At 54.4% G+C, this 25,466-nt stretch overlaps 1 protein-coding gene across 7 annotated transcripts in view; it reads right to left on the reverse strand.

Annotated features, from left to right (window-relative positions):
* Nucleotides 1–25,466, reverse strand: part of MYT1L (myelin transcription factor 1 like) — a gene marked incomplete at both ends in the record, with an annotated part of 138,470 nt that overhangs the window by 12,466 nt on the left and 100,538 nt on the right. For all 7 annotated transcript variants that reach the window (XM_082642425.1, XM_082642422.1, XM_082642424.1 and 4 more), the window contains 3 exons: nt 14,982–15,203; nt 16,508–16,591; nt 23,019–23,081. In XM_082642425.1, the coding sequence (XP_082498551.1) occupies nt 14,982–15,203; nt 16,508–16,591; nt 23,019–23,081 (369 nt within the window). The remainder of the gene's footprint in view (nt 1–14,981; nt 15,204–16,507; nt 16,592–23,018; nt 23,082–25,466) is intronic.

The following is a 25,466-nucleotide window of genomic DNA, read 5'->3' on the forward strand; positions in this document are numbered from 1 at the left end:
CAAGTGGCCACACAGGAGGACCCCACTCCACCGTTGTCAGGGTCCCTCTGGTGCTTCATATGCAGGTGAAATGTAAACCAGTGTATATGTACAGTATTTTACGTGTATTCATACCACGTGTATCATTTTGTATTTCGTCTGCATTTTCAGGGCTAGATGGACCCTGTCCTCAGAGAGTGACACTTACACGGTCACTAGGCAACATCCGTGGGACATCTGTGTTTACACAGGGAGGGCTCTGAACGTCTCTTCAGATACATTTTCTAATACTTTTTCTGATGGGGATTTTAGCAGGTGTTTTGGGGGAGGACACCTTCGTACAACAAATGTTTTCATGAGGAAGTTCTGAGGTGCTGGTTCGAGGAGACGTTTGCATCTGGCAACTGTGCAGGACTCTCCCGAGAGGCCGAGTGACCGCCGTGCCCACTGCTCTTCCCAGAACCTCCCCGGGCCCTGCGCTCGCTCACGGAGCTTCTAGATTTACAGGGGACGGGGCAGTGGGACGTCACCACAGAGGGTGACATAGCATCCTGTTAGTGCTCACTGGGGCCAGCATCCCTGAGGCCTGTTGCTCGGAGGCCAGCACGTCGCCAGGCGTGCCCGGGGGCTCCCGGATGCTTGTGGATTGGAAGCTGTGCACAGCGGGGGACTGCGCACCCCGATGCTCCTACCTGAACAGAAGTGGGAGGGGGGCTACAGGACACAGTGAGGGTGGAAAGTAACGAGAAGGAAGCCCAGTCGCGCGGGAGCCAGCGCGTGAGGGACTCGGCTGGCTCCACGCATCCATCACCAGGCTGGCGGGGCCCAAACCCGGATGTGCAGCAGCAGGATGGCCTGGAAGCAGTTTCAAACACAGACTCCTGGACCCACGTTGAGGGTCAGAACCGGATTTCAGTCTCCAGTTGCTTCTCCTTGATTCCAGTTAACTGAACTGCCAGCCGAGAATGACAAATAACGGTGTCCTTCAGCCAGAGCTGGGAACTAAATTAGGAGACACAGACAGGCCCGCAGAAGGATGTGTTCTGTGCAAACACGGCTGCACCGTGTTCCTCCCATTCCGATCCAGTGACTGCATCCCAGCCTGGGTCAAATTTGGAAGTGTCCGGAGCAGGCCAGGCGCCGGTGCCGGATGGCGGGTGCCCGACGAGGGCACAGTGCCATCTAGTGGCGGCCCCAGCCAACCGCACCGGGTGCCCTGGGTCTGCGCTGGTCCAGGATCTCAGGCCAAAGTCCCCTGCCCGAGTCCTGCCAGGGAGCGACCCCGGGGAGATCTCGGTGTGGTGAGAGGAGAGTCCTGAAGCGGAGACCCAGCGGCCCTTATGGAGATGCTTCTAATTAAAACCAGACTTCAGGCTCCAGGCAGCAAAGAGTTAACCTGTGTCTGCACCAGCACCCACCTCTGGGGCCCCAGACGTCTGGCCCAGGCTCCACCAGGAATTCCTGGGAGGCCCCGGGCAGACACTGCCCAGGGCTTCAGAAAGGGACAGAGGAGACGCAGGCCCAGCATTTTATGAGGACATCCCCCCGAGGGGAGCTTCCGTCAGGAGAACATCACCCCTGAAAATAGCTCAATAAGCAAAAATTTCTGGGACGGGGGTGGTTAGAAAGACTCTGGAGTCCACTGGGAGGAAAGTAAGTCGAGAGCGCGTGGGGTGTCTTGCTCTGGTGTTTGTTCACGGCCCAGAGTGGCTCGGGAATCGAGAATACAGGACCCCGATGTGAAAGGCCCCTGTGACTCAGTCTCTCTCCCGGGAAGTGTGGGTGGGCCGTTATGTACCTTGTTTTTTTCACTATTTACGATTTCACCATTGATGTTAAAATCCTCTAGTAAGGACGTGATACCTCCCTGTACAGCATAAATTCCTATGCTAATGCCACCCTCTGTATCGTAGCACTGTGGACATATCACCAGCTGATTCCTGGTGACGGGCACTGCACTACTGTTCCCCTATGCGTCATAACACTGGGGACTCTCGGGGGCGGGCGCTGCAGGCAGACGCTGAGCGAGGGAACCGGCGTTAACACCGAGGGCACACGTCACGCTCACCGGAGCAGCCAATTTTGAATTTGCTTCCTGAGACCACAGGAGGATGTGTTGGGCGCACAGGGTGTCCTCTGACACCCATGGAATTTCTGCCCCCAGATTATTTGTCTGAACTGCTCCCATCTGAGTGCGAAAGGGTGTCCTTGTGGTTCCTTCTCAGCCCAAGATGTGGATTTGGAGTTTATCCCCCCGTAACGTTCTGAGTTTCTCCAAAAACATATTTGGTGTCGAAAGCATGCCCTGAGCCATGGAGGGAGGGAATCGTTAGGGCAGGAGCCTCTGTGCCCACCTGGACCTCAGGACAGACGGGGGTCTCCAAGTCGCAGGTGTTCATTTGCAGGGGCTGTGGGTCAGACAGGAGAGTAGCAGGCTTTGCAATCGCTTTATTTCTCCTGCTTGATTCCCCTCCATCCATGCATTTTGATAGCATTATGGAGGAATTAGGCTTTAGCGGGCATCTGGGTCCCAGCTGGTGGGTATCACAGGATTGCTGGGGTCTCTCCCCGCCGAGGATGCGGGACTGAGTGGCTCACGCGCTCCTGGCAGGGGCCGCTGTTGCTCATACTCTTCTGACCCCCTTTCTTGCTTGGAATTACTGCTGAGCCTGAGGGCGCTCAGTACCACTGCTGGGCAGGTGAAAGCAGGTATGGAGCCAGACAACCTACAGGGATGGCCCTTAGGAGGGTCTTTCCTCAGGTGTTCTTTTCCTGACAGCGTTTTGACCGACACTGCTGAATCGAGGGGGCTCCAAAGTTCATCTCTTGGGCGAGTGTCCCTCTGGTGTGGCTGAGAATGACGTTTGTTCATGACAGCGAGGCTGGTACTTCCGGCAGGGAGGCCTGGGTGCTGGGGAGGGCTGGTCCTGCAGTGCCCAGGAAGCCCCCAGGCTTCTTCTGTGGCCGTTCCTCTGGGGGCAGCTTGGCCGATGGGGTACCTTCCCTTCACTGCACTGGTTACTCACGAGGTCTTTCTCAAAACTCAAAAACCCAAGATCTTCTCAAAACTCAAAACTCTCAAGCTCTCAAAAACTCAAGACTTTTGGTCCTGGAGGTTTTTCTGGTTTCCTTCTTCCATTTTTTTCTCGTCTCTCTACTTTTTCAGAAACTCCTAGTTGTCGGTTATTAAATCACATGAATTGTTTCTCTATTTTTAAAGTATTATCTTCTTTTCTCACCTCTTTATAATTTAAGGGAGAGTTCCTCAGCTTTGTATTCTAATTTCTATGTGGATTTTTAAGTCTTACTTACCTTTTTTTTTTAAGAGATCTTTCTTGTTCTCTGAATGTTTTTTGAATTATGAATGTCATAACTTATAATATTCTTTCTATCCTTTTCTGTCTGATGACAAATCACAGTTTTTTTTTAAAGTCTTCTCCTTCCAGAAATGTCTGTTTTCTCTGAGCTTTTTTTCCTTTTCTGTCTTCTTCTAAGTGTTCTTTATTTTGCTTTCTGTCCTGTTACCTGGCACATCCCTTAAATAGCTGGAAATCCTAGGTTGTTCATTCCCATTCTCCAGACATCACACCTTTCTCTGGGACCCACTGGTTTCAGGGGTGGAGCACCCCCTTGTCTGAATGGGCTCGAGTGGCCACAGCGGCTCTGAGACAAGCTGGGGGGTGGCGGGGCCTCCACATTTCACTTAATGCTCCTGAGTCCAGCACAATGGACACCCCTGTGTCCAGATGCTCCTGGGGTCCCAGGCCAGAGCTTCCCACTCCACTGGGATGACGGGGGCATGGGCTGGACATCTAGGGGTCAGGCTGCTTCTTATGGAGACTTTGAACTAGTCCTCTGTTTTCAAGCCTTCTCTGAACCCCCCCCCACAGAGGGCCCACTGGTCTGTGTGTTCCGTGGGATCCGCAGCCCCCCGAGCTCCCCCTTCACCCATGTCCCCCGCCACCCCTTCCTCTCCCGGAGATGCAGGTCTGAGTCATTTGTCCATCAGCTTTGGAGCTCCCAGGACTTGGTGGATGAGATGGAATTCACTTCTCTTTTAAAAATTTTTTACCGTTTAAAAAAAACTTTCTGGGTTTATAAACTGAGAGTAGGTCACTTCCGTGGAGCTTTGAGATTGGCGGAGATGACTGTGTTCTCAGCCTGTGGCGTCTGACCAGGACTTTCCGTAGAGATGCCCACTGCGGTCCGGGGTCCATGGGCGCTTTGCTGTGACGTGCGTGCTCTTGCCGCCCCTTTCCTGGGGGCCAGTGTGGCGGTCTCTCTCTCCTGGAGTGACGGTGGCCCTGGTGGCCAGATCCTAGGCACACCTGGTCCAGGGGGCGGAAGCTTGAGTGTTGCCATGACACCCAGGGGAGCATCCTCAAAGACAGACCTGTTCTCCATCCAGCGACAGAAGCAGCCGATGCTCCCAGGGTGAGCGGGGTGGGGGTGGGGGGTCAGAGGGCAGAACCACGGGGGATGGAGCCGGGAGCCGGATCAGCCCTGCCGGCCTGGGCCTAGTGACGCGGGATCACACCTAGTGACCTAGTGTCCCCACCGCCCTGAGCCCCACTCGTTCTCCTGCCGCATCCTCGCGGACGGCGGGGACCCTGCTTCTCTCTGTGTTTCTCCTTTTGCTTGTCTCTAGGAAGCCCGGGGCTCACATTCCTGTAAATCATTGCTGGGGGCTGATTGTGTCCCCAGAGAAATGCTGACACCTTAACATCCAGAACCTGTGACAGGACCTTATGGGAAATGGGGCCTTTGCAGATGCAGTTGAGTCAAGATGGAGTCGTGCTGGGGTGGAGGGCCTCGTCCCGTGACTGGGTCCTTACGAGAGAGACACAGAGGAGGCCGGTGACGACGGGGCAGAGACTTTGGGTGACACCCAGGATTGCTGTCCCCTCACCCCCCTGCCCATGTTGTGACCTCTGTCTTCCGACGCCAAGAGGATAAATTCTGTTGTTTTAAGCCACCAGTTTGTGGTGTGTGCCAGGCAGCCTAGGAAACTGATCCCATCATACTTGTTAATTAACTTTGGACTCCTAATTCAGATGTTTCCCCATCTCCTATGATATTTCTATCAGTTTTTCGATATGTGAACATAACTGTTCTGTAAATATATGAGTTTTTGCCATGAGCTCAGGCGGCACTGACGCGTTGTGGGGGGTGACAGATGATAACAGAGGAGACCCCCCCGGCGCTAAGAGCTCAGGGTAAAGGCGCCGCAGGAGAGGGGTCCCGGGGCCCGGCCCCCTGGCCAGTGGTGAGAAGTGTGGCCAGGTGTGTCCTCACCCAGCTGGGCCCCTGGCTGCACAGGGGGACTGTTCAGGGTACGTTCCTGGAGGGAGGACCCGGCATGAGGACGGCAGAGGGGGACCCCAAGGGCACGGAGCCACAGAGCTTTGGAAGGGGGACCGGGCGCAGTGGGTCGGGGCCCGCAGGGCGTCCAGGGTGGGAGCCCCCAGCCCGCGTGGGTCACATTTCAGCTTGTATTAACTGAAATCAAACAACGTTAAGTGTCATGGGGACTGAACGTCAGCCGTGGGCCTGGCAGCCTCACACGTCTGGTGATGACAGAGCAGCCAGAGGGACACGGCGGCCGGTCACGCATTCTGTGCCGGGGGGCAGCATCGGCCTTCAGAGGGGCTGGCGGGAGAGCCCCGGAGTGTGTCGTCATCGGTTCTTCAGAGGAAGCGAGCCTTCTCTGGGGCTCAGGCAGGTTTTTGGAGACAGAGTCTTCTTGCAAAGGGAATTCAAGGAGTGGGCGACCGTGGGCAGACATGTTAAACTCACCTTATGTCTAAGACTCTGTAGCACGTGCAGCAAGGACTGGAGCAGCCCCGCTGACTCTCTCAGGGGTCTGAGGTCACGGGGGCATTTTCTCCCCATTTCTCTAGAGTCACGGAGGCTCCTGAACTGCCAGTGACGCCACCCGCGGGGCCAGTGCACAGGGCTCTGGCCTCTTGTGCTATTTGGTTCCCAGGACGTTTCTTCCAACTCCACGCTGTTCAGGGGATGAACAGAGGACACGACGTGCCGGGTCTACGCAGGCCTGGACGGGGCGCCCGGGGGGCCGGGGCAGCTTGCAGGGAGGACGCTGCCTTTAGAGGGATGAAGACATGATGGGCTCAGGGCCAGCGCTGCCTCCCAGCAGGCCTCGGCAGGAACACACCAACGAAGACAGTCTTAGTGTGAGCGTTTCTCAAACCGTCGTGAGGACCAGAGCACGGGGGTCACAAGTTGTGTCCAGGGGAACGAGGCCAGGAAGGAGGTGGGGGGCTCAGGGGGGTTCTGGCCCAGCTGCCTGGCCCTCCTGCTATCAGGACGTGGAGGGGATGCTCCCTCTGCAGGGTGTGGGCCTGGTGACTCATCCCAGCCTCATCTTTGTGCCCTCATGTCCCTGCGGCCCTAGTGTCTGGACCTCAGGGGTGCGGGGAGGCCTGGCCATGTCGGGGTGCCCCCGAACGCTACCCTGCTGACCGGGTGGGGCTGCACGGCACCCACCAGCTGGGGGCTGGGATCACTATGGGAAGCCGTGCATGGGAACCAGTGTTCCTTAGTTGATGCGTTTTTTCGTTCTTCCTCTTTATTTCACCACCGGCTTTGCTAGAAGGAGAAGCATGTGCTGCCTTAGAGCTGGAAGCAGAGAAAGGGCTTGTGAGTTCCAAAGTCTCAGTGTTTTGGAGATGCCGGATCCCAGAGTCGGAAAGAAGTCAGCACACAGGCTGTGGTTCTGGAAGAATTCATCCTGGCGAGATAAAGATTCCTAGAGAAGGGGAAGGAGAAGAGATGGAGGAGCGAAGAGAGCTGAGATGCTGGTGGTCCGGAGAGGAGACCCGCGCCCGGCAAGAGACGGGGCTGCAGCAGAGACCCGGCTGCCGGGGACAGACTCCCCGGCCCCTCCCCCGAGAGCAGCCTGGCTGGGAGAAGCCCCCAGAGGCCCCACCACCTCTGCCCTTCAGAGGCCTGGGGAGGCGGATGCTGGGGGGAAGCTGGCTGGAGAGGCCTGGCGGTGCCAGGAATACCGAGGGCCAGCCACGTGGGCTGACGGCCAGACGAGATGACCCGGGAGGCCCCAGGCTGCCCGCTGGCCGGCAGGGACACCCTTGGTGGATGCAGGGGCCACAGGTGCTGGAGGTCCCAGGCTAGGCTCTCGTCCCACACTGAGGACAGGATGGAGAAGGTCACAGAAAATGGGCGGACGTGTGGACTTTGGATTTCTTACAACACAGTCACATTTTAGAAACTGCTGAGTTCCTGAAAACCTACTTCAGGTTCGCTTAAGAATTGAAGGCGAAGTTGTCCTGATCGGAAATGATCGGAAGAGTCAAAAGTTCCACGTGAGTCTGTGTGTAACTGAGATTGAATCTCACTCTGGACATGAAAGCTTTGAAGACTTCAGTTTCTCCATCTGTTTGTTGGAGAGAAAAATGACCTTGTGTGTTCATATTGTTAATTTTTTGTTTGTACATTGCTTTTCCCCATAAGACTGTGACAGGCCAAGCTTCTTGGGGCAGGACTGTATTAAGAGATTTATTTCTCCACAGACCCCTGCACTGTGGCCAAAGCAGCAAGCTTGTGGGAGGCCGAGTTTTAAACCAGCCCTTGGGTCCCTGCGAGGTGCCCAGGCCAGGTTAGCCCCATCTTGGAGAGAGAGGTGCTGGCGATGGGGTGGCCCCTCCTATGATCAGGTGATGGGGCGGCCCCTCCTGTGACCTGGCGATGATGCATAAACAGCCCTGGACGGCTGGAGGGGCCTGTCCCCCTGCCGTACTGTGGGCCGTGTGGCCAGCACCTGAGGGATCCTCCAGCACTGAGAGCCACCCTGGTCAAGAGCCAGCAGGAAGATGGGGCCTCGGTCCTGGAGTCTCGAGGAGCTGAATTCTGCCAAGACCCAGATGAGTTTTGGGGTGGGCCCTGGGCTGTGCGCTGGCTGGGGACGCACCTGCAGACACTTTGGTTCCAGCTGGTGAGGCCCGATTCTCCACCCTGCAGAGTCTGATGGAGCAGCAGCATGGTGTGACTTTGAGGCCCTGCATTTGTGGTTCTCTAGGGAACTGGTGAGAAAATGTCCAGAAGCCTGTGGGGGAAGCAGCCTGGGCACGTGTGCCACGGGGAGCCCAGCTCCAGGTGAGGCGGACGCTTAGGTGTGTTCATCCAATCTCTGTCGGCTGCGTCCCAGGCCCGGGAGAGACAGGCGGGTGGACGTGGATGCGCTCCGGGAGGAGGGGTCTGAGAACATCGAACGAGGTGGTGCTTCCCCAGCAAAACCTCTGCTCCAGGGCCGCCTGTGGTCTCAGGCCCAGGACGCTGGCAGCTGTGACCCCGGCTCCTAACCTTCATGGGCCCTTTGGGATTCACGGTTTGGAACAGAGGTTGGATCTGAGCTTTCCCCTCCTTAGTGCTTTTCGTCAGATATTGGAATGCGGAGATTAAACAGTCGGGACGCCTGAGCTGCTTTCGGGGACAGTGGTCGGTGCAGGGTGGTGCCCAGGGGACGGGCCCAGCTGTCTGATGTGGGGCCTTTCCCAGGGGGGCACTGGACCAGGGACCCGGCGGGAAGCTGGGCTTTTAAGGGCAGTGGATTCAAATCCCCCGAAAGCTTTCCCATGCAGTTGTGGGACCAGTAAGGCCAGTGGTCCAAGGAGCAGCTCCAAGGAAGCGGGTGAAACGGGGGCAGTGAGGCGCGTGGCCGTGGTGACCGTGGTTTCTTGGTGCCGGCGGCTCAGCCCTGCGCCCCTCCTCTGGGGGCGCCGGCTCCGTCGGGGCAGGAGGCCTGCAGCCCTGGGAGCCTCTCCACGGAAAGGATTGGACCCTCCACGGGGCCTCACTGCACCCCTCCGCTTGGGGGCCCCACCCCCGCGCAGAGCAGAGGGCAGCCCCCTGCGGGGGGCAGGGGGTGCCGCGTGCCCGGCCTCTTCCCGCATCCGAACCAAAGCAGAGCACAGGGCTGCTCAGTGTCCCTCTGTCCTCCTGACGGGCAGCCTGGTCGGACGACTCGGGCTTGCGGAGTGAAATGGGGGCCCAGCTGGCTGAGTCCCGCAAACGCACCAGAGCAGCACGAGGTCTGCTCTGCATGCAAACGTTCTCCACCCCCGACAGCATCTACTCCTCTGAAGGGGCCACCTCGACCCTCCACCCTCCTCACCTACTGCAGCTCACAGAGAAATCCAAAATGGAGACGTTTCCTCTCGTCGCAGAGTGAAGTATGATGTTTCCAATACGCTCTTGTCAAACAGAAGACCACCCGCGGGTCCGGGGGGCCCTGGCCATGCCTCCTGTCCACCCCCCTCTGGCCAGGAGGCAGCAGGAGCAGGAGGGTGGGGTTCAGAGAGGGCGCGAAGGGGTGCATGACAGCCCTGGGGGCTGGACGAGAGCCCAGGAGGCAGCAGGGGCAGGGCTGGTCTTCAGCCGGATCGCAGCTCCTGGGCTGCGACACTGTCGAGTCTGGATTTACCATCAGCGGGTCTTGAGTAAGGAACTCTGGGGCTGTTTCAGTGTCCTCCATCCCCACGTGTGGCTTGGACGAGCATGGCCCTGGTCTCAGACTGAGAGGGAACGCAAGGCCCACCTCCATGCTCCTGCGCAGGCATGGACCCGTCCTCAGAGGCCAAGGGCAGTGGGCAATCCTCCTGGTGGGATGGCTGGGCGGGACGAAGAGGTCAGCCCTCTTCACTCCCTCTCCCTGGGCTTCAGCCCATGAGACCTGATTTCTTCAGTACCTGCCCTGCGGCAGTCCTGTGTTTGGTCTTGCAGATGCACAGACAGACAGACAGACAGACTGGGATACAGATGGTCCACGGATGAAGCCCCCAGACAGTCCTTGGCTGAATCCAGCTTTCTCCTTACTGGCAGTAGTGTTCTGTCTAAAATGGGAACTATGCAGATCTCAGGGAGCTGTGGTTGCCTGTTTACGTAGGTTTTGGTAAAAGCTATGGCTTCCCCACATTACAGAGAGGCAGGTGCCTAAAGGCTCGCTCTTCTCCTTGGGCTCACAAGGACTACCTTCCCCAGCATCCCACATGAGCAACATTTCCCAGCATCCCAGGTAGACTGCATTTCCCAGCATCCCTTGTACTAGGTGATGCTATGAACCTGCTTCCACCTGTCGGATGTATAGGAAGTGATCCGTGCTCCCATATCTCCTGGGTGGATCCTGCATGTTCTTTCCCTCTCTGGCTGTGGAATGAAGACCACCCTTGGAGAATGTGCTGAAGGTGGCCGAGCCCTTTTCTTCTGTTGCCTCATCCAGTTCTGTCATGTGAGCAAGAGGTAAACTTCCACTCTTTGGAGCCAGTTTGGGTGTATCTGTTAAGGCAGGTAGCCTATCCAGCTCATATTTACATTAAACAGGATGGTTGATTGCAAAAATACCTCATAGTAAGTACTCAATATGGTGACTCATTTTTACCACAATTCTCTTGGAACGTATCAAGCACAATAAACATCCTAAAAAAGCCTATCTACTCATTTATAAAGAACTATAGAGGAACTGAAAATAAATAAACTAGGTCATGTGGTTCAGGTGGAAGAGGTTTAAGGGGGTCTGGGAGGTAATTTTATTTTATTTTATTTTATTTTATTTTATTTTTTTCTTTTTGCGGTATGCGGGCCTCTCACTGTTGTGGCCTCTCCCGTTGCGGAGCACAGGCTCCGGACGCGCAGGCTCAGCGGCCATGGCTCACGGGCCCAGCCGCTCCGCGGCATATGGGATCCTCCCAGACCGGGGCACGAACCCGCATCCCCTGCATCGGCAGGCGGACTCTCAACCACTGCGCCACCAGGGAGGCCCTGGGAGGTAATTTAAAAAAAAAAAATATTTTGGTCAAGCTCAGTGAGAGAGGACTTGCTTCTAAGATTATTTATTTATTTGTTAGGGTCAGAATCATGGCTTTAATTTGGGAGAATCTTCCTGATCTACATAAAGTGGTAGGATTGGGGTGATAGCACAGTATGATCAGCACACCCGCACACAGAGAAGCGGGTCCACAGGTAAAGACCCCCTGCCCACGCCCTCCCTCCACCCCACCCCCTCCCTCCTGCCCAGCCCCTCTCTCCAGCCTGCCTCCCTCCTGCATCACTGGCCCCATAGTGCACACAGTCCTGACACCTGCACCCAGGCTTGGGGGCTCTTCCCGGCCAGCTGAGCCATTGCCCCCCGAGCCAGCTGAGACCCTGGAAGAACATCGTCTCTCCTGTCCTTGCTCCTGACAGCTCTAACCCTGACCCTGGAATCCCGAGTCCCTGTACCCTTTCGGGCACCTCATCGTGCCTCTGAGGAGACCCCAGTGCCTCGGTCTGCCTCTCAAGATCTGGCCTCATCAAGTCCCCGTGACCACTCTGTGCCTTTAATTCTTTTCACCCCTTGGTTTCATTCCTTCGGGTAAATCTCGTATCCAGATTCACCCCTCCTAGAAAACCCTCCCTTGCTCCCGAGCCCCTACGAGCTACTCCCAGGTGTTGTCTCCCACCCCACCGCCGTTTTTGACACAGCCAATCCTAACCATAGTGTAAGCCAATCCCTAGTCCTTTATAGCAGATCTGCCTGGGAAACAGGGACCGGGAGAAGGTCCTCCCACGCATCCTTACACGGAAGAAATGAGTGGAAATGATTTTGCAGCCAACAGGGACTGTGGGAGCTCAGGGCACTTGTCACCTCTCAATGTCCTTTTCCCAGAATATCCGTGTGGTCACCTCCCAAAGAGGAAAGTGGGGCAAGTGGGCTTCCCGGGACCCGGAAGCCAGGGTGGGTGCTCCCCCTTCATCCACGCACCTTAGGAAGTGATCCTTTATCATCTTGCTGGGTGGTCACAACTTGGAGGGAAAAAGGCAATAAAACAGGAATTTCTGTTTCCTTCTACTCTTTTCCTGATTCTAAAAGCTGCTTTGCTTTCATGGCACATGGGTTGTACAAGGAGCCCTGCATCTCAGGGTACCACCCATGTCTTTCTGGGAGGCCCCTCCTCACTGAGGCCTTAAAGGTCTGGGGAACCAGACGTCCGACGGGCCCCGGGCCTCCGAGGGAAGAGGCGTACGGAAACCCTGCCAAGCCCGTGTTCGTGCCCAAGCCACGTTCCTGCCCAGGATTTCGGTTCTTACACCTCCAGGGAACAAAGTTTCATCTACACAATAAAATAAATGAAAACTTGTTCAACAGTTGAAAACTGCAGGCTGATGTGCAACAGGACATGATTCAGCCTTAAAAGGCAGGCGATTCTGACACAGGCTACAATGTGGGGGGACCCCAGGACGCTACGCTGTGCGAGATAAGCGATCACAGGTCAGACACCATGTGATTCCACTTAGGTGAGGACCACAGAGTCAGATCCGCTGGACAGTGGGAGCCAGGGGCCGGGGCGGGAGCTGAGAGTGCGTGTCTAGTGGGGGCAGGGCTTTCCTGGGAAGGTGAAGGGCCCCAGAGGCGACAGTAGCAGTGGCTGCACAGCAGTGAGACTGTGCCTACTGCCCCTGAACTCACACTTACAAATGGGTAAGACGGTAAAGTTTATGTTATGTGCTTTTTAGCACAACTAAAAAAATGCAGGTCAGCTGTCTCAGGGTCCTGATGGTCTCTCTAACCACTCCACCCCACGCCCGCGCCCTGCCAGACAGATTCACACGCGGAGGGAGGGCACCCGCCCGTCACCCGACACCCCTGGGTTCCCAACCATTTCCACGCAGCATCTACATAATCTTCCTCCTCAGAGGTGACAGGTAGCAGGTCAGACTGTTCTGATTAAGCTTCACAGTGAAATAAAGTATCAAAGTCTCTGCGCGGCTCTGCCCACCACAAGCAGGGCCCCCATGGAGCTGTTTCTGAGATGCTCTGAAGGTCCACCCTCCAGCTCCATCTCACGGTGGAGCTGTGGTGCCCTGGACCAGAGCCCCGCCTCCCAGAACAGGCTGGGCAGACCAGGCTGGTTGGTTGTTCCCTGGACTCGGGGAGCTCCTCCCAGGCCCCTCCTTGGGGCTCTGGGTGAGCTGTCTGCAGACCCAAGGGTGCGTCACGGGGAATTCTAGGTGAGAGAGATTCTGCCCAAGTCACAGGAGTCACCGGCTGTGCCTGTCTTCACTAGACCTGTCCAGAGATTCCCTCCAGCTGCTCAAGGCAAAGGCGCCTTTGAATCAACACCCACCTCCTGACCAGAGGCCCTGGGGAGATGTGTCCCTTGGGGGAAAGGAAACAGAGAAGGCCAGGAACAAGGAAAGCCTGGGTGTCTTTACTAGATCACCTCTGTCCTGGCACCTGGGTGTGAATCTGGAGGGTGATCAGGTGTGTGGGGTGAGCCCAGCAGCATGGGGGGGAGGGGTGAGCCCCGAGGGTCCTGCCTGGTGGTAGCAACTTGAGTCTGGGGCCCTCGAACTGTCCTCCCTGCGAGCCCTGAGGACGCGCTGAATAACCAGCCTGCGAAGGCGAGTAGGATCTGCTGGGTGGCTCTGAACAAAGGGTTATTCTTCCGACTCTAAGGCAACAATCCAATCAAAGGCTTGGAAACGAGCAAACGCCACACAGGTGGCAGTTACGCGTACGCCCCCCTCTTCTGCTGTAGTTTCTGGAAACTGAGTGCTTACGTTTAATCAGAGAAGTGGAGCTTGTCTTCATTTGTGTCAGATTAGCCAACCAGGTATACCCTCATCCATAGGTCATGTGGGCAGGAGTTTTAAATTTTTAAAAAATTTTATTGATTGCCCAAGACTTAAGGAAGTAGGCAGTTTTTGGAGGACATTTTGGCACTTCCTATCAACATGTAAAAACTAGCATTTTTGCTTCTAGGACGGTACCCTGAAGACACTCTGGCACAGGGACACTCTGGTACAGAGGTCAGCAGAAGGGAGTTCCCTGCCGGGTAACATCCCGTCCAGAGTGGAGACTGGGGGCCGCAGGCCGAGCCCTCCCTCTGAGCAGGAGTGAGACGTTTGCCGGCCAAGGACACGCCTGCTACCAGCTGGGCCCAGGGCTGTTCTGGCGAAGGGCCAGCCCTCGTCCCATGCAGACGCCTAGGAAATACTGGGATCTATTTCTATCAGAAAGAAGAAACCGGTGTGCCATGGGGGTCAGGGGTCTCTGTGCCCCTGGGCACGTTAAGCCGGGCTGTGTGCCTCTTTGCTCAGGGCGTTTTCTGAAGGGGGGACGCGGGGACTTCCCGCCTTGGGGAGAGTCAGGGAAAGACACTCACGTCTCTCTTTAGGCCCCTTCGTCCCGTCTGAGTCTCTACCCGAGCAGGAATTTCTTTTACAATAAAATCACTTCCTAAAAATGTTAAGGCGCATCGTCATGCATCATTCCGTTTAGCTTATTGTGTATTCCGTGCAGTTTTGCAGATGGAGGCAAGGCGCACGGGGTTTGTGGTCGGAGAGGCTGAGGGAGCCCCATGGGTTTACGTTGCATGTGTGATGCTGTGTCCCCCCCACCTGGATCCTGGGAAGCTGGGGCACGCCTGTGATTTGTCCACGTTAGTCACTCATCCTGACTTCTACAGGGAGCCACGTGCTCCAACAGAGCAAGCCTCTTCTTCTAAGGCAACGTAATCGCATATATAGATATTTTACAATTAAGCAAATAACAATCAATGGCGATGATTGGCCCTTCTGTAGGTTTTCTGATGTATCTGATGAGGCCCCTGTAACCAAGTGCCACCCACTTTCCTCGAGTGGGACCTGCCTGCAATATTCAGCCAAAACGAATAACTAAATCCACAAGTACTCCTGTGAGTGTGTGTCGTGCACGTGTAAAATGACAGCCTATTTCTGTGGATCCTGATCAAAGACATTCGGAAACCGCTACGTACATACAGACGTGGTAGGACCAGTGTGTGCTTTTCAAAACAAATTTGTGTGTTTCTTCCTTTCCCGAGCCTCAGAATGTCATGAGTTGGTATCATAGTCTCCGGGGTCTCCTCTCTCAACCTGAGGGGTGGGCGTGGCACCATCGCGGGCCAAGCGGCGCCCCCGGCCTCCCCACGCCGCCCCCGGCACAGAGCCTGGGCGGGCGCACTCACCTGCGGTGCGTGAGGAAGCTCCCACTGACGTGCCCGGAGCCGTCACAGCCCGGCGTGGGGCAGGACATGCCCTCCGTCTTGACGGACTTCCAGGAGAACTGGGAGCCGTTGAGGTACCCGTCCTTCTGCCTTTTGGCCGCCAAGGGGCAGCCGGACGCGCTTCGGTGCGAGGCGTACTTCCCGGTGATGTGGCCCTGGCCATCGCACCCGGGCACGGGGCACCTGGGGGACAGACGGGCAAGCTTGGCTGTCTCGCCACCCTACGCCTGGTGGCCCCCCAGCAAGGTCAAGTTAACCTGACAGGAGAGACAAACCAGCATCCTCTACTGCAGCAGAAGGAAAGAAAAAGAAAAGTCACGAAAAGACACCACCTAGTGGAGCTGTGCAGTAGTTCACCCTCCTGGAAACCCTGGTCCAGGCCAGGTGGGAAGGTTTCCGGGAACAGAAAGTCCAGGCTTAGCGAGGGATGCAGATGCCGTGCGTGAAAAGGAAGAACCAGTTTGTTGGAGCAAGTGAGATGCGGGCATCTGTTCGAGAGGCGAGTCACAGCTTTTATGGTGGAGATGTGCAAAGTCAATGGGAAACTGCAGGATTATTTTTAAAAGATTGTCGTATAAACCTGTGTTCTTCTCAGGAGCTAGAGAATATTCGTTTGTTTGGCTATGTTTTCTGAGACCACAGGATACCCCTCCAGCTAGATAGGTTTTTGAGCAGCAGAGGTGGTATTTAGTTAGGTTTCCTGGCATAGCTTTGTCATGAGGTACCCCAGGAGCACCTTTTTTTTTTTTTTTTAATAAATAGGAAAATCATTGCTTGGAGCTAAGGTTCAACAACAGGGTAATTAAATCGTGCTTCTGAAACTTCTCTATTGCAGGTTATGGCAAAGGGCTGAGGACTCACAGCCAAACCGCAAACACATTTTAATTTTAATCAAAACTTTTCTTCAAAGACACTGAATGAATGAGATTAAAATTTCAGGAAGATGGCAACAGGTTTATCTCACAGACTTTTGAGACCCAGGCTCACCGGGCAGCGGTTAGGGGCAAATGCCTGTGGGGAGGGGGAGGGGGCTAGCCTTCTACCCACCGTGCTCTCCACCCCACCTTAGCGAGAAGCAGAGTATTGACAGCTAAGCGACCTTCCTAAGCTGGAAGTCAGCCAAATGTTCACTTTAGCTGTTGTAGTTAATAACTTCCTATGCTCTTATGGACCTGCCTTTCCCAGTAAATTACACTGCTTTTCCCATCCAAGGTAGAGGGAACTTTCTTATACTTAGGTTACTCAGAGCATCGGATGGATAGATATTTGGTTATCACCTTACCTGTCATTTAGAGGATGGTTTTGGTCAGTTAGCAGGTGTGCATGGTCTGGTTTCAATGCTGTGACCTCACGCTTGACCGACCTCTCCAAGCCTGACCTCCCCGCCAGCCCCCAGCTTCTCCTGACCCACCCCCAGGCCCCCAGCTTCCCCTGACCCCGCCCCCCAGTCCCCGGCTTCCCCTGACCCCGTCCCCCGGCCCACACACCTGATGGGCTCCTGGTCTTCCTTGTCCTCTTTGCTCTGTGCTATCCTGATGCCGCTCTTCTTAGCTCTCGGGCAACCTGAAAGGCTAAGGAAGAAGCGTGATTTCAGGAAGCGCCCACGCTGTGCACCCTGCAAGCCCCTTTCACTGTCGATGGGGCTTTGACGCAGTTTCCTCCAGCAGTTGGTGCTTCTTGGCATGAAAACGATATCCTGGGGGCAGCTCCTCTGTGCTCCCCCTAGGCCTTCAGACACTGTCAGGCCCCCGCGAGGGCGCCCAGAGCCTGGGTGGGAGAAACTGGTGTCAGGAGTCGCCAGGAGAAGCTGGGCTGACTTGCCAGAGGAGGATGAGCTTTCTGCACAGAAAGGGCCACGAGGAGGAAGAAACACACACCTCCCCATTCCTTCTTGGTGGCGTTCCTGTGGCCAGATTCCAGAGCCCTTCGTCTTGGGAGGGGGCGTGTCTTGGGCATCCGTCCCCATTTACCTGAATAGGGCTTCCCGTGGCATCTGCAGAAGATGCAGTGCAAGTTGACCAAGCTTATTGTAATTAATTTTGGAATTTTGGAAATAGCGGCTCACGTTGTCTAAAGGAACTCTGCCAGCTGGAATGTCTAGATATGAGCTTTTTTATGTTCAACAACAGCTAACTGTAGGCTATTAAGCTATTAGATGTGAGATTATATAGAATAAGCGGGAATTTTTGCAGAGAACTGGAGAACCAGGCACTGGACCGTTTCTGGAGCCCCCAGGGAAGTGTGGCGGCAGAGGCCCCAGGGCTGAGCCAGGGTGGGATGTGCCATCCGCTCGACCGTCCTGACCTCAGTACGTGCTTTCCCGCCGGGTCTGGCTTCTCTCTGAGCACGCTGGCCTCAGGCAAGGGCCTGGCTGTCTTGGGGGGCACCCCCATCACCCCGTCACCCCATCACAGCCATCTCCTTGGTGCTGTTCCACGTTTGTGCAGGCGCCTGGCTCCTCTCTGTAAAGTTGCAGCTCCCGGCAGGGGCGGGGCAGGGTCCGGAGCCCCCCGCCCCTCGCATCCCCGTTTTCAAGCGCTCCATCTCCCCTGGCATGCGGCCTCCCTCCTCCGCCGCTTCACCTGTCACCCTCTACAGGACAGCAAAAGAGACAGGGTGCGTGCGCCTTGATTCACTCTCTCCCGCTCCCTCCATCTCTCTCCTCCTTTTTTGGATAAAAATTTAGAAAGTGAGGGCTGTGTTTTCACGCCTCTGGCCTCTCCGGGGTCTTCTGTGAGAACTGCTCTTATCCGGGCGGGTCACGGGGACCCGCGGGAGCCGGGACGCCGCCTTCACACTGCACGACCGGCTGCAGCTCCTGCCGCCCTGCTGGGGCCCGCGTCCGGCCTCGGCTCGGCGGCTCCGCGAGCTGGAAACTCCCTGGTCCGCTTGGCTTGCTCTGCTCGTGCCGAGCCGGTCCCCCCGCCAGGCCCTCCTCTGTCCTCATGCTGCCACGGCTCCTTGGGCTCCAGGTGCCAGGCGGCGATGACTCCCAGCTGCCCCTCTGCAAACCGTGCTCCTATGGCCGTTCCCGGGTTTTCTCTCCCACGAGTCCTGTGGCTCTTCCGTCCTGAGTGCCTTCTGAGTCGATGTCACTCCTGCTGGTAGGATGAGGTGTCAGAGCAGCAGGGCTCAGCTGCACGCACGTGCGGTCTGCTCAGTCTCCGCCCGCTTCCGACTCACTTCAGGATGGGCCCACACCCCTGCACGCAGCACCCAAGGCTCCTGGTTCGGGCGCCGCCAGCCCTGCTGTCCCTGCCCCACGCGGGCCTCATGGAGGCTTCCGGCACGTCCCGGTCTCGGCCAAGCCATCCTCGGGCCTCACATCCCTCCCCGTCTGCTTGGCCTCAGCCTGGACGGTCTTCCTCCAGGAAGTCTTCTCTGCTCACCTGCCATCCTGACAGCAGCCCTGGGGCTCTCAGGGCCCCCGGACCCCGTGGCGTCTCTCACTCCATCCTGGTGACTGTCCATTCGCTCGTCCACACGAGTGTCAGTTCCCTGTGTGTTTATTCTCCCTTCTTCCTCTGATTCCCAGGCCAGCGCCTTGCGCAGAGCAGGTCATAGTTAGATGTTTGTCGTGAGTTAATCAGTGAATGACAAGAAGGGGTGGGTGGGACTCGCGGATCCCTCCCGGGAGCCCGTCTTTCCTGCCTGTCCCCAGACGGGGACCTTAGTGGTGAAGGGAAGCCACAGGCCGGGACGCTGGCCAGGGAGCCTGGCCCTGTCCTGCCCCCGCCTCCTTCACCCTGAACTTGGGAGAGAGGTGAGGATCTGCGTCCTCACCGACACGGGGCTGGGAGTGAAAATAAACTGGAACAGAACCAAAACCAAACAAATAGCACAGCAGGGAACTTAGTGTGGACCCGACTCTGACTCTGAGGAAACCTTGGCTCTGACACGGGCTGGCCTGGAATCCCGGCATCCTTGTCTAGGTGAGGAAGTCCACAGCCAGCTCTCGCAGGCCAGTCTGGGGTCACCGTCACCTCTGAGCGTGGGTCCCGTGCGCTGGCCCCTCACATGCCCTTAGGAGAAAAGCAATACTCGGAGAGTGAGATTATACATGCAAATGCTCTTGGTACATAGTGAGTGCTCAGTACAGCTTGCCTTTTGTTGTCAGAGAACATTCTGGAGCCCGAGGGGTGCCACTGCTCTACGAGATGAGGAGGGGTCCCGAGGGAGTCAGATTCGTGCAGCATCACCATTTGTGAAAAACCTGGGTGCCACCTCTGCCTCGGAGCACCCGCTCCAGGCCGTGGGGTCTGCTGTTATTTGCAGGTGGGAGGATGGCATCGGAGGAGGCCTGGGGAGGCCACAGGGAGGACCTGGCCAAGAGGTTGCTGTGCCAGCCTGTCTGGAAACTGCAGAAACAAGCCAGCCTGGAGAAGGGTCAGGAGAAGAGAAAAGAGGCCTGGAAATAGGATCCTTGAGGGAGAGAGCTGAAGCAATGGGTTTTTCTATCGTGGTCTGAAGACACGAAGACCAAGACACAGCCTGAACTTCTCTGTGTGTGATGCTGAATGAGGTTTCTTTGCTGAGGACAGAGGGGAGACAAAGCTTCTGAGGATGGGGATTTTTTGATAGAACATCAGAGATGGTCAAAAATATTGATTAAAATGGACTTAAAAAAGCTTCAGAGGTGATGTTGAGACAGAAAACCACATCACCATTACAGCCCAAACAAGAGCAAGGCAGACCAGACCCCCCCTGGGGGCGGTGGGGTGGCCCTCCTTTCCCTGTGTGAACTTCGCAGGCCGTCCCAGGTGCAGAGGTCCGTCCACGACCAGACGTGTGACACTGGCGGTGGCCACTCGGCTGAGTTCTCTCTCCGACACGTAATCGCTCAGAGCCTGTTTCCTCCAGTGCAGAGAGAAATGAAATTACCTGCTGCTCAGGGTGGCTCTGAGGCTGTCAGGGCCAAGTAGACTTTCCTAGCTCCCGGGACAGTGCCTGGGACACACAGTCCTTGGTGGCAGCTACAGCAGGGAGAAGGGACCTCCTGTAATGTAGACAGCATCTGCACGTGTGCATTCGGCCTGGGGGCCGGGGATGGGGGAGTCCCAGCCACAGTTGCTCAGGGGGACCCAAGGGTCCTCGTGCTGTGACTGCTCTTCCCCCTGGAGCCTGAGGATGGGCGTGCAGACCTCTTTCTTTTGCGCTTCGCAGACCTTGCCTTTCTCACCAGCTGAGGGTTGTGGCCACTCCGAGTCAAGCAGGTTCTTTTGGCTCCATTTTTCCAACAGCACTTGCTCACTTTGTGTCTCTGTGTCACATTTCAATAGTTCTCGCACTTTTCAAGCTTTTCTATTATTGTTATATCTGTTATGGTGAGCTGTGATCAATGATCTTTGACGTTACTATTACAAAAAGATTACAGCTTGCTGAAGGCTCAGATGATAGCTAGCATTTTTTAGCAATACAGCATTTTAAAAACTAAGGTAATTACGTCATTTTAGACATAATGCTATTGCACACTTAATAGACTACAGTATAGTGTAAACATAACTTTTATATGTACTGGGAAACCAAAAACGTGTGTGACCCGCTTTATCGTGGTCTTCGCTGTATTGCAGCGAGTGGTCTGGAACTGAACCTGTGGTATCTCTGAGGTGCCTGTGGCTGCCAGGTATCCTGGCACAATTTAGCAGAAGGCTGAGGAATCGGTCCCTGAGAGGAATTTCCCTGTGGTTTGCATGTAGGTAACATCGCCTCATGTTCCTGGGAATGGATCAAGTAAGAGTAACCCTGAAAGGCGTGTTTCTATGTGTACTTACGACCTTCAAGGGTCGTCAGGCCTGGGGGGCTGCTTCTGTCTTTCCGCAGCGTCCAGTGTGCAGAGGACTGTTACCCTAGCTCCACTTCTGCTCAGCCAAGAGCTCAGGACCACTCTAACTTCTATGCGTGGAAGGTATTCTCGGATAAATGATACTGCGAAATGTGCTCTACTTTTAATATGCCACCCCCTGTAGGGCTGTATGTAGCACTGAAATGTGCTGAAAGCCAAATCAAATTTACTTTCCACATATACAGAGCAATCCTGGTGCTATTTAGTCCAGGCACAGAGTATAGCTTAAATCCAAGCTTAAACTACGTTTCATTCACAAGTTTACGCTATACGAATATACCCACCATTCTAAGATGTATGTTAAGTGCATGCACATGTTTAAATTATGAATAAATTTACATGATGTCAAACCAAAAAAAAAAGTAGTAAAATAGACATTTGGATATGAAATGACCAGTAAATGTTCACTTTTAGTTTGCAGGCATTATTCAGTGCTGGAAATTCTAAGATAAATTAAAATGAAGAGTAGCATAGAATGTGCTTGACTTAGATACTTAACTAGAGCTTTATTTTATTTTATTTCATTTTCTCTAAACCAGTGATCCTACTCTGGGGATCCCTTTTGGAATGTATTCACCCTGGTTCTATATTCACAATACAGCAGCTGGCTCTGGGCCGCCCAGTAAAACCAGCAAGACAACCTGGCAAGGCTCCTCTAGACCCTGTGGTGCATGGCAGTGGCCCTGGGAACATTCGGACATGTCTGCAGACACCTAGTTGTCACGAATGGGGATGGAGGTGCCACCGGCATCTAGTGGGTGGAGCCAAGGATGCTCCCCACCATCCTCCAACACATGGGACGGCCCCCAGAGCAAATAACGATCTCACCCCGAGTGCCCACATTGCCCAGGTGGACAGCCCTGGTTTAGAGAATGCGGTGTTTTCATCAAGTCAGGGTGAAGAATCCACCCATAAATCGAATAATTCAGTTCTCCTTGTTGGTCATCATAATCCCTACTTTCCCCAGACCTAAGCCACAGAAATGATGCTCCCACATGGTTGGAAAGTGAACACAGAAGCCTGTGGCCTTAAGGAGGAAACAGCCACCCTGCCAGCTCCGTCTCTAAGCCACGCTGAGCCAGGCAGCCCGGGGGCACCCCCTGCTCTGAACGCCGGGATCTGGTCACTCGGGCGGCCACACGGTGTGGACGCCCCGTGACCCACACAATCCGCTCTGCTTGTGGACGGTGCACGGGCTGTGGGGTGACCCACACCACCTGTCCTGACTCCCTCCCTCCCTCTCTCCTCCCAACTCCTTTCTCTCTTCTCTTCATTTTTGTTGCTGTTTGTGTGGGGGAAGCATTTAAAGCTGAAGGGCTCACCCACATTCCGACTGCCCACTTTATAGTCTGATTTGAGAGGCTGGCGAGGCGACAGCTGTGCTGTAACGGGGCTTGTTTGTTCGTTAGACGCAGCGCCCCTTCCCGCACTGGAGACCTCGAGTTACGGGGGTCTCCGTTCAGAAAGGCTCTTGTCCTGACCTTGGCTTGTGGATCCTGACTGAACACGACAAGGAATTCTGGCTCCTGCCCGCGGGGTCTAGACCCAGCTTTGTGCAGATGTTGCACAAAAGGCTCTTTCAATCCACTTCTAACATAGGGCCTGGTGTGAGACAGACGTTTATAAGCTGTTCAGCGACCGTGGGCCGCTTGCCGTCTCGTACGACTGACTCTTCCCTCTGTCCTTAGCAGCTCCCTGCTCTTTGGGACCGGCGGGGCCTGGGATTTGTAAGGTCAAGCATTTCTGTGTGTTCAGCTCTGCTGATCCATGCTTATAATAACCGAACGGCTTTGGGGCTCAAATCTCAATACTTAAGGGATCCACTCTCAGTGGGATTAGCATGCTTTCTCTCAATGGCTGTTCTCTGGCATCTTATAACATCCTAGCTCTTTTTCTAGTCCCTTTTCAATCTAGAAAGACGTGCTCCTGGGTGACTTGAGAGACGTTTCTTGCAGATGGAGCTGGTGGCACCATGAGGGGGACGTCAGAGGGGGGCCGTGGTCCCGAGAGGTGGTGTTCTAAGTGAGGCCCCTGGGGACAGCCCCGTTTTGTGGGCGAGGGTCTCTAGACCCTTAATTCACCAGTGGAGGCAACCCGAGCCCCCGTTAGGAGTCCCGAGCATGGAGGGGGTGTTTGCGGGAGCGAGCCGTGCATACCTCCGATGGGAAGCGTAGTTGCCGGTGATGTGCCCGGAGCCATCGCAGCCAGGAGTGGGGCACCTGCAATTACAAAGGCACATTGAAAGGCATCAAGCCCCTGAACAAGTCACTTTCTTATTTATACAGTTCAAAAGTCTCTTTAATGCTGAGCCTCCCTGGGTGAGGAGGTGAGATGGAGCTGGAGGGTCCCCACCGGGCTCGTGGGGCGTCCCCATCCTCGTCCACCACCAGGTGCGGCTCGGACCCCTTCTCCCCTCCGCGCATAGCGGTGCCGTCCAGGGACCAGTGATCTCGGGGCAGCTGCCCCTCCTCCACAGCCATGCAGCACCTTGGTCCCCAGGTGTTCACCCCACGTTCCCACCCCTTCCGTTATTACTTTAAGTTCAGTGGAACCAGTCACCGCAGGGCCTCCCCACCATCCAAACACAATGCAAGACTGTTCATGAAAAGGCACACACGGTGGCCCGAGGCTGGTCCCCGTCTAAACTCAAAACAGCAGCGTTGCAACAGGCCCATCACAGTGACCCCTCCCAGCCCTGCTCCTGGTTGGCCCCGGAGGCCGATGCGGGCAGCCCCCTGTGCCAGCCCTGGGAATTAGACTAGCTGTCTTTCAGACCATCATCGGGCACGCAGGTAGCTTTGATTTACCTTAAAATCCTTGTTACTTTTAACTGACTTGAGTAGGGAGTAGGGCACAGATCTCTCTCAGTCAACAAGCCAAGTCAGCTGACCCGCTGAGATTAGTTTGGGCACCTACGCTGCCTGTGTTTAAACCTTTCCAGGAAACTCCGTGCAGCCTCTTAACTACCACATTGCCACTGTGCTAATGGGAGCAGATGTTCTTAAAAAGAGTTTTATGATCATTGCCCTCCGTGGAACTTCTTAAATACGCCATCTCAGGAATAAGCCGTCCTTCAAAGACACTTTCACTTCAACCTACATCAGCTGCATTTGCACCCACCAGGAATGTAAGAATTAAGGACAAAAATTAAGAAAAAAAATTTTTCTTTTCACTAAATTTTAACTCTCAATAAACAAGGATGAGATGATTTAGTGACAATATTACCACCCAGCAGTAACACTCAGATCATGCCCTGTGCTCCTCCCCACCCCACTCAATGAGCATCTGAATTCCTGGCAAGGACAAAAATCACAAATTAAAAATGGTTAATAAATGTGAATGCTTCTAAGATAGTTCAATTTGCTTTCCACTCAGAAAGCCACCCTGGATATTGGATGTTGGGTTAAGGCCAGCAGATTACTTGCTTACAGACAGACTTTCTCAAAATCAGTGAGAGTGTCAGGGAGTATGCTGGGCATTCATGCAGCTGGGCTGAGTTCAAGGGTGTGAGTGTCACAGTTTGACAGTTAGATGTGCAATCAGTTGTTGGTATTTAGAAACTGCCAATTTTCATTTAGTCCTGAGAAAAGGAACATGATTACAGATCTCAGGTATAGAGTTGATACTTGGCATAGCCTATGAAGGGTTAAAGTTTATAGACTGTGCTGTGGGAGAATAAAAAAGGCATTGAGGGAAAAGGGGTTGAGAAATTGACGATGTGTGTAAGTGGAATCAGGGTTTAAAAATAGGAGTTTGAGGCAGAAGGAGTTTGACGCTGTCCTTACATCAAAACAATACCCTGAATCAAGATTGTTGGCCTGACTGTCAGTAAAGTAACAGCTGTTCATGAACTGAAAGTTTGATCTCAAGACTATTCCCTCAATAATGACTTAAATGACTGAATTTAACTGATTTCCCAAATGGCAACTCATGTGGAGACACCCCTAACCCCAGAGGGAGGAAATTTTGAAAGGAATAAAAATCATTCTAAGAGAAGCCAATCTCCATGCGCATTTCTGTTTCGAAAACGTATCAAGAAGCAGAAATGTTTCCTACCAGCCAATAATATACATGTGGCCTTGCTTTTTGGTCAAAAGAAAAAAATCCTTAAAGTCTTCTTAATTTAAGCGCCTAGTGCAAATTTATTTAAAATTTTTTTATTTAAACATGAGTAGAATTTTTTTAATGTCTTTTTTTTTGATAGAGGCAGGAGGAGGTTGACATATTCTGTTCAAATTTAAGTAGGCATTTTAATCAAAATCATGCAAATGAAAACCAGAATTTACTAATTATAAACAAAAGGAGAAAAGGATTTTGGAGTAATTTATGTGTGTTTAAGCCATTTACAAATGCATCATCTGATAAAAAAGAGGCTTTTAAAATGTCCTTTGTCACCATGAAAACAAAGAAAATGTTATTGGCTCATTTTCAGAGCTTTCACAGTGTCAGGAAAGAATAAACATTCCCAGAAAGAGGCCTGGCTTTCTTGAAAGGTTTGTTATTATTTTCAGGGTTTCAAGTTCAACCGATGGGGTTCAATCCCTGGCCTGCCAATTGCTGGCTGCGAGAATGTGGGGAAATTAAACCTCCAAGGTCACGCCCCT

Source organism: Mesoplodon mirus (assembly GCF_964341445.2).
Source record: "Mesoplodon mirus genome assembly, chromosome: 14".
Taxonomy (NCBI): Eukaryota; Metazoa; Chordata; class Mammalia; order Artiodactyla; family Ziphiidae; genus Mesoplodon; species Mesoplodon mirus.